This window comes from Pocillopora verrucosa, chromosome 8, assembly GCF_036669915.1.
Source record: "Pocillopora verrucosa isolate sample1 chromosome 8, ASM3666991v2, whole genome shotgun sequence".
Lineage (NCBI taxonomy): Eukaryota > Metazoa > Cnidaria > Anthozoa > Scleractinia > Pocilloporidae > Pocillopora > Pocillopora verrucosa.
In genome coordinates this window covers 10,586,828-10,595,666 of record NC_089319.1, presented here as the reverse complement: position 1 = coordinate 10,595,666, position 8,839 = coordinate 10,586,828, and the positions used below count along the sequence as shown (strand labels likewise).

The 8,839-nt window shown below is 34.7% G+C and overlaps 1 protein-coding gene across 2 annotated transcripts; it reads left to right on the top strand.

Moving 5' to 3' along the window:
- Positions 1 to 752: 752 nt before the first annotated feature.
- On the top strand, positions 753 to 8,304 carry LOC131778965 (ER lumen protein-retaining receptor 2-like). Of its 2 annotated transcripts, XM_059095459.2 has the most exons (5): positions 753 to 957; positions 2,669 to 2,928; positions 4,033 to 4,083; positions 5,820 to 6,072; positions 6,789 to 8,304. In XM_059095459.2, the coding sequence occupies exons 1-5, from the start codon at positions 867 to 869 to the stop codon at positions 6,821 to 6,823; spliced, it is 690 nt and encodes a 229-aa protein (XP_058951442.2). In that variant the 5' UTR covers positions 753 to 866; the 3' UTR covers positions 6,824 to 8,304. The 2 variants fall into 2 exon arrangements, with proteins under 2 accessions (XP_058951442.2, XP_058951443.1); XM_059095460.2 differs by lacking the exon at positions 4,033 to 4,083 and having other exon boundaries at positions 758 to 957.
- The last annotated feature ends 535 nt before the right edge of the window (positions 8,305 to 8,839 follow it).

Here is an 8,839-nt window from a genome sequence, read left to right as displayed (position 1 = left end):
TGGTAACATTTTATACCGACACTTGATGTTGGCATCATGGAAGAGGTGCAATTTACAATATTTACATTTCAAGGTACAGCAGAAGAATGAGATCAGATTTCAGAAAATGAATTTTAACAACTCACTTCATTCTGATCCAGTCTCATATTTCATATTTTTCATAGCTTAATCAAACAGAACATCACCCAGAAAAGGCAATATAAATATATGTACAGCAAACTAATTTCAGACCCGCCCCATGACAAGGATAACTTTTTTACAGTCGGGAGCTTCTTAAATTGGCAATCATTTCTGTTATTCTCATGACCTTTAAATTTGATTGAAGAGTGATACTGTAAGGAGAAATTAGAAGCCAGTCACTCTAATGTGGAAGGACGTTTTTATCTCGTACTGGAACCTCCCCAAGCCCAAAAACAAATATGGTACTCCGTTATGTGCAAACGGAACCATGAAAAGAAGCCTATACCTGCTCTCAGTTCTTCGCGTCTACTTACGAGTATAATTTTCCACGGGATAAATGCCCATCCGTAAGCTCTTTCTCAAAAGTAGTGCTCGATTCTTAAAAGGTCGCACTTCGGTAGTACCTCACCTTTCTTGTTACTACCTGTTTCCTCATAGGACGGATAGATTGCGTGACTGTATGCGTCCAGGCCTGGTACGCGTCGGTAAACTTCGTTTCTTTTCGTGCATTCTTGACACTCTCCGGAGAGTTCCATACGATAGCAATCCCCGTATGTAGAGCTGCCGACGTGGCGGGCATTTATTGAGAGGCCTGCGTCTGAATCAAACACTCTGCTCGCGAAACCTACTTTCGTGCAGTTGACTGCCCGTTTTATTTTAGGATCTTTTGACCATATGCGAGCAGGATGAACATTTTCAGACTAGCTGGAGATCTCTCACATCTTCTGGCCATTCTAGTGTTATTATGGAAAATATGGAAAACAAGATCGTGCGCCGGTAAGTTAAAGACATCCTTTCAGAAATTGAACTAAACATTTTTCCTGTCCTTTTTCACGATAAATTTCTTGAGGGACATTTATCAGAATATGGCTCAACAAAGGGGTTTGCGTTCGCTAATTTTAACTGATTTTTAGTTCTATAGTGATGTAAGACGCCAAACCTCTGCAATGAAACACTGGTCTACATGTTTGTTGTACCAAGGACTGTTGTCTAATTTTTGTACACGTGTAACAACGGTACGGTGGCTTGTGTTTCATTTTGAGGAGCGATTGTTATAACCAACGTCTATGGAAGTAAAGCTTTATTATTTCACTGATACAGCTCTGCTGGTCAGAGTAAATTTCTCTTTGATCTTTATTTCGAACACTGAATTAAGATCTCCACGTCCTCAATAAACCCTTTGTGCTACGCCTGACTGTTTTCGTGAATAGCAGTCTTGGGATCAAATATCATTTATCATCCGTGGAAAGGCTTCGTTGTCACTCAATCACTCACCAAGAATTTCAGCAGTTTTTCTGGACGATGTTCCACAAAGAGGGACTGTTATTAAACGTATCATGAAACAACTATCCATTTTATCAATTGTCTGAATGAGCCTTTGGCTTCAAATCTTCAATGAACGCTAAGTATTTCCCTTAACTTCTAAATGAATAATATTATACTGCAAAATAATTAGATGGTATTAGCAGTTTTTGTGTGTGTTGAAATCATACCCTTTATGAGCCAAAAGCTACCATTTATTTTTCCCTGAAACTAAAGATACCAGGGAATTATCCCCTGTAAATTAAAATTTTAGCTGATACAAAAATTTGTTTCTTTGTTACAATTTTCTCAAATGGAAAAAAAGTAGAGTAATTATTATCAATTTATTGTAAAGACAGTGAGTGAGAGAAACAGATGAGGTAGTATTTCTCAGAGCAGATAATTCAACACGCTAATTTATTGCCAAGTATGCGGATATTTCAAGAAAACTTTGGCTGTAAATATATTTTGATATTTGGAGAAAGTGTTTACCTCTGTAATTCTGGGTCATCTAAGAGCTTATAAGCTGATTTCCTCTTTTGACTGAATTGTGTACAAACATTTAAAAATTGGTAATTTCTAAGAAATTTATCTTTTTTTAAACTTTTTTGGGACCACTCAGTTGTAATTTGAAACATTTGACAGAACGTGTCAATAGATTTTTCCTTTTTTTCTATTATATTTGTAAAAATTACAGAATCATATCCACATCTCTTGAGAATAATTTAGATAATTGATAAATTTTAGAAATTTAGAGTTCATTACCTTGCTAGAAAATTAGTGTTGTGTGGTACAGTAATTCTCTTTCTGTAGAATGATAAGAGCAAGGGATTCTTTACAAATGTATTCTTGCCAATGAACTATGGTATCGTAACTAACATGGCAGAGGCTTGAATAAAAGCTGGTTACTGGCAGTTACCACTGCCTGAAGACCTTTTACTGGCATCTGTGTAGCATGCAAGGAGGCTCTTGTGCTTGCGTTTTGCCTCACTGCCCCTTTTTCTGGACACAGCTGATTAATACACCATCAGCAGCAGTTTATCATAAAAGTTATTGAAATCCTAAGTGTAGTCCCTTTGTTGCTATGGAGATTTAGGATATCGGATATTTCCATTAACACATACTTCTTGTATTAAACACCAAAATACTTTTTCCATCAAATGTTAACTTTTTTCCATTTTTTCAGGTTTGTCAGGCAAGAGTCAAATACTTTTTGCCTTAGTGTTCAGCACACGGTACCTTGATCTGGTTTTGACATTCATCTCAGTATATAACACTGTGATGAAGATCATCTATCTTGTGTGTTCGTTTGGTACTGTTTACCTGATGCTGGTCAAGTTTAAGGCAACATATGACTCCAACCACGACACGTTCAGGATCGAGTTCCTGCTTATTCCTGTGGCTGGTCTGGCTTGTTTAGTAAACCATGAGTTCTCAGTTCTGGAGGTAGATTAAGTCAAATAATAAGATAAACTAACAAATTTTGGTATTGTAGAATGTACATTGCCTTAAAGGCTTTTCACTTTGGCAGACCAAAGCCTTTATTCAATCAAATTCACTGACTTTAAAAGAGTAACTTGTCATGTTTGTTATAGACTCACTCAGCTATCCACATGGAGAAGAGGTCTTCACATTTCACAAATGTCTTCTTGACTTAACACATCACCAGCAATGCCAAAAAAAAATTGAACTTATAAAATATATTTGTAGGTCATAATGATTAACTTTTACTACTCTAGCTATCTGCTCCATCTTTTATTTATTTATTTATTTTTTTATTTTTTTTATAGTTTTATTCATCTCCTTTTAGCTGGTTTGTTTTTATTAATATTTTGATTATTTTGAGTATATTTTCTTTTTCTTTTTTTTAAATCTTTACTGTAATTACTTCAAGTAGACTTAGATTATAAATTAATAACTTAATTTATTGAAAGAATCATTTTAAATTAATTTAATGATGTTTAAAATCTCAGCTTGAAGGTAGCAGAAGAGCTGGATTTTGACAAAATGTCTAGACTTCCAAATTACATGTCCTTTTCAGTGCAAAGTAACTTTGGTAAAACACTTGTGGCTTTAGCCCTTTAAACACTAAGAATGACCAGCATCTAATTTCTCCTGACAGTAATACTGTTGAATGATTCATTAAGACCATGAGAATAACAGAAATGATCATCAACCTAGGAAGCTTTGATTGATAAACGAATTCTCCTCGTCAGCACCAAAGAAAATAAATAAATTAAGAGTATAGAGAATATAGTTACTGATGTCAGGGTGTTATGGGTTAACTTTAGGCTCTGTCAGATGAGACATTACGATTTAAAACTAGTTACCTCTTACTTTAAATTTAAAATTAATAATTAAGAATAACTACAACAGTAATTCTTGAGAGAGAAAAGGGTAACAAAAAAACCCCAAATCCAAACAGCTACACTTCCTCCCATTTCAAAACATGATTGAAGTACAAGGAGTTTACAAAGCAAAATCATTCATGCATACATCCTTTGTTTTTTTAAAATTAATTTGGTATTTACATGTATTTGTTTGTTTCAGTACCAGCAATGGCAAAAATTACCACATCCCCCATTCCAAGTTGCTATCGAGGCAAGTTTTTTGACTTGTCTTAAAAATCAGTTTTTCCATTTTTGTTAACAACTAGTATCAAGTAACTGATAACATCGGAACGATGACCTTTTAACTATAACAATAATGACTGATAACATTGCAATAATCACCCATAAAATATTAACTAATCACATTCTAGTAGGGCCCTGCATCTATGAGATTCATGTGTAGTGTAAAAAAGAGTGTAAGAGTGCTTTTTCTGTGTGTTCAGTAGGTTATTAGGCTTACCAGCTGTTTTGCTTGGAAAAAGATTAAACCTAAAATCAGAGAAAGCTTATGAAGGAGCTCTAAGGCAAATAGATTTGCAAGATCTTCTGCAAAACTTGGAGTAATAGAGAAATGAAACTTTTTGTCAGATAAGAGTGTAATGCTTGTTCAATTGAAATAGGCTTATGATTAACACCATCAAATATAAAATCACAACTTGAGATGATATTCAAAATTGGATTGGATTAAAACCTGCTGAAGACTGTAGGGAGTCCAAATGATTTTCTAGTGGCTGTCACATTGGATGACTCATGAAAAAGAAATTTCTTTCATGAAAGGAGGATGTGTGAGATGCTTGAGTTCAAGATCATGGGGTCCTACTGAATAACATTTGCACATAACCATCATTTAACAGAACATTCAATACAGTTTTAATAGTCACTGTAATTCCTTTTGTTTTTTAACATTTTGCTGTAAGGGCTAATCCTGGTTTGGTGATTCATGAATTTCAATAACTTTCACTAATAACGACTAAAGGACAATTGAAACTTTTTTCACAATCATTTAATATTTTCCACTTTTAATATCAGGTTCACTTGCAAATTTTTTGCATTTAACCCTTAAACTCCCTTGAGTGACCAAAACAGAATTTCTCCTTACATTATTAATACAGTATCAAACAGGCAAATGATTAGAATAAAGAGAGATATAAAATAGGGGATTATTAGTTGACCCAAAAGCAAGCTCTCCAAAGTAACATAATTAGAATTGTACAGATGATGGTAAGGAGAATCACAAATGAGATCTTGGGAGAGAAAGGGTTAACTCAAAAAAAGAACGTTAATGGTTACTCAATCTGTTAGTTCATCTTGTGTAATTGTCTGGTGAAGGTAGGGCTGTTGTTGGTGATAGTAACTTCTTTGACTGGCAGCACAGGGAGATTTAAGCAGTAGAGTTGTATTCCAATGAAGTGGGATTATTTCACATAAACTTCAGAGATGTTCTCTACTCAGGTTGTGAAAAACATCCAATTGCCATCAACAGGTGTACCTTAACCAGGAAAATAACACCAAAATAAAATGAACTACTGTATACAAGTGTTTTTAGGGTGCTAGGGTAGATGAAACTATTTTATGTATAGTCATTACAAAGATGATTGAAACACTTATAACTGCCTTAGCTTGATATCTTTGGGAAAGAATATATTTTCCCATTGTACTAAATTCCGCTAATTTCAGTCTGGTATAAATGCACAACACTCCTAGAAACCTAGTTTTGTCTTTATAATTATCACTTCATTTTCAGGAGTAGCCTTAATTTTTGTACTTGCTCATCACATTGGAATATTTAGGTTTTCACAGACAAAATGGAGGTTTAGGACAAGAAGAGGCTTTTTGGTGATAAGAAATGCCTCCTTAACAACAATTTCCTTTTCAACTGCTTTTCTTACACTATCATCAAAGGAACTATATTGTAATCTTATTGAAGCAGATTAACTCTCTCTGTAGATCTTGTGGACCTTCTCCATCTACTTGGAGTCAGTAGCCATCTTGCCCCAGTTGTTTATGATATCAAAGACTGGTGAAGCTGAGACCATCACCAGCCACTATTTGTTTGCACTTGGTGCTTACCGTGCTCTGTACATCATCAATTGGATCTACCGATACTATTTTGAGGGATTCTATGACTTTATTGCCATTGTAGCTGGATGCGTACAAACAGCGCTTTACTGTGACTTCTTCTACTTGTATATTACCAAAGGTAAAGATGAGTATACCTTTTACCGAACTTGATCTTCAGCATTAAGAGTTCAACACATAATTTTTCAAGTTGGGAAGAGCAATGCCTTTATATTTCACTTGGGAAATCATTTCTGATTCGAACATCAAGATCATAAAAAAGGAAATGTTCACAAACCCTTCACAAGCCCTTGATTCTCAAACAAATTCTCCTCTTCATTACCATAGGAAATGTATAGAGAACAGTGTGGAGAATTAGCAAACTAATATACAAGTGTAAACGGTTAAACTGCAGAAAAGCCAATCTGAGAACATTTGAAATCAAGAGATGTCCCCTACACCCCCTTCCTCTTAAATGTGTTGATTTACCTCTTCTACTTGTCTCTTTCCTTTAAGTGAGTGTCACAAAAAAAAAGGTTTCACGACAACTTAAGTTTGCAAAGAGAATGATTGTATGTTGATGATGATAGCATTTACTTGATTTTGCCACTTCTACACAAAGAAATATCCACACTTCCTTTATGCAGGAGACTTGGCAGATTGTATAAGAGACTGGGTGGTTTTTTTTTGTTTTTCTGCAAGATTGTATTGTAATCAAGGGTAACTAGCATTTGTGAAGTAGTTGCGATGTATTTTTCCGTGATTGAGTTGACTAATAAGATAATAGTCTTCTTTCATATCCACTTTGATGTTGTCTCAGAGATAACACATTCCTCTATCATATTTCCTCTTTTATAGTTCTTAAAGGAAAGTCTCTGAAGTTACCAGCATAAAATGACAGGAAAGAGACCTTTGGTTCATCCGAGCAAGATGACAATTTGCTAGTAAACTTGCAGAAAACATATCACTGTAATTTTTAGTGTAACATTAATTAATTCCATGAGGTGTCCAAGCTGTTTTTTCATCTGAATATTTTTGTAGTTTCGTGGTTGGTGTTTGAAAACTGTGCAAACTATTACATGGAAAGTCTTTATTGCAGTTGTATGTTTAACTCCATTTTTTAGCAAGTGAATAAGTTGCTTTTCAGTGTAATCTTATAAAGAAATCAGAAATGATTAACTTAATCGAGAAAAACAAAGAAAGTATAGTTAACAACAAACACATTGCATAATCTTCATTTGGAATTATTTGCATGCTTACAGAGATTGCTATATCAAGCAGGTTTATGTCATAGAGGACAAATTTATTATTGCTTAAACCTTTAAGTATCATTAATTTTTTTTTTCATCCATTTTCATTCCTTGCTGGTCTTGATAATTATTATGCAAACAGTAGTAAGAACCAGTAATTTGGAAACAATCCAATTAAGTTTTGGAACTGGAACATTAAAGACAATTCAAGTTATTCTTTGCATGGAAGCCAATGCAGTCATACAAAGAGGAACATTTTCATGTCATCCTAATCTGAGAGAATTTCAATCAGCCCAGGAAAATTTGGAGGACCACACCAACTAGCTGTCTACATGTTTTCATTAAAATTATTTTCTGTTGCAGAAATCCATGATAACACAGTTTTTCTCTTCCTTTATTAATTCAGGAATCACTTTATCTGAAAATAACTGTGTATTTAATTGAGTCAGTAGGGTTTGATTGTAATATTTTTTTAGAGGATCTTTTTAATACTATCAGTGTTAGATATTAATGTTCTATTAATATGTAATGCTAATAAATAACTTCAAGTGCTTTGGTCCTCCAATGTTTGATTGTCTTTCTTATAATTAAGCAATTACATATAGATTTAAGTTAAAGTTCTTATTTTATAAATGATAAATAGACCTATCTTACATTTCTGTCCACCAGTCCACTTCAGGGTTAATGGGCAGTTAAGATATCTTGGTCTTCATCAATCATGTAACCAAAATTAAACTTAGTGGAGATTATTGGGATAACAATCTCATATTCCATAGAAAAGTTTTCTGTGCAAATTTGTCACAACCTTGCCTTGCTTTACATTTACTGAGATACAGATGAACCTGCCACTGGATAAGCACACTAAAAGATTTCACTAAGTTTGCCCTTTAGACTCCATGGAGTATGGAAGAAATGAAATATGTAAGACTTCTCAAGAGTGGATGTAAAGTGACGAGGGCGTATTTTGAGCCAGGTGGAGAAAAAGCCCATCAGATGGATTCCATTTATACCACCTAAACAATGTAGACTTGGAAGTTGGCAAGTGTTAGTGTAAAGTTGCATTTGAATGCTGCTTTACTGTGGTGAGAGCTTTCATCAAATGAAATAAAACTAGAAAAAGCATATTTTTATGCTCTTGGTGTATCTAACCATACCAAACTCAGAGAATTGTTCCCACAAAAATGAGAGTACGTTAAGACAAGCAATGACAAACCAACTAAATATGCATGTATCTGGATCCCCCTGCTTCCAGACACCACTCACCTCAACCTACTGAAAATAATGCCTTCTACCGCCGCAGAGAAAGAACTGGGAAGGGTCGTGTCCGAGAATGAATTAAGGATTGTCAGGAATTCATCCATAAAATAAAGCTTTTTGAATAATGCTTTGTTTTCGCTACAGTTAAAGAGCTCAGGCTTACGTCTTACTCTCTTCCCCCACGTTTCTCTCTTAACCCTTTCCACCCTAACAACAGTATGCATACTTTCCATGCTGTTCTTTAATCACTTCCTAAGATTCCGACATGGAGAATTTGTCTAACTGATCAAGAGCTTCTTTGGTCCGTGATCAGCTCCTTTATTCTCCTGACCTTAATGTGTGATTCAGGGGGTATGGTAAGGAGAAATTATATGTCAGTCACTGTTAGGGGTTAAAGGGTCA

Coding starts and splice junctions, on each gene's coding strand:
- LOC131778965 (XM_059095459.2), top strand. CDS start 867: ATGAACATTTTCAGACTAGCTGGAGATCTCTCACATCTTCTGGCCATT. Junction 958..2,668: donor GAAAACAAGATCGTGCGCCG/GTAAGTTAAAGA, acceptor CCATTTTTTCAG/GTTTGTCAGGCAAGAGTCAA. Junction 4,084..5,819: donor CATTCCAAGTTGCTATCGAG/GCAAGTTTTTTG, acceptor CTCTCTCTGTAG/ATCTTGTGGACCTTCTCCAT.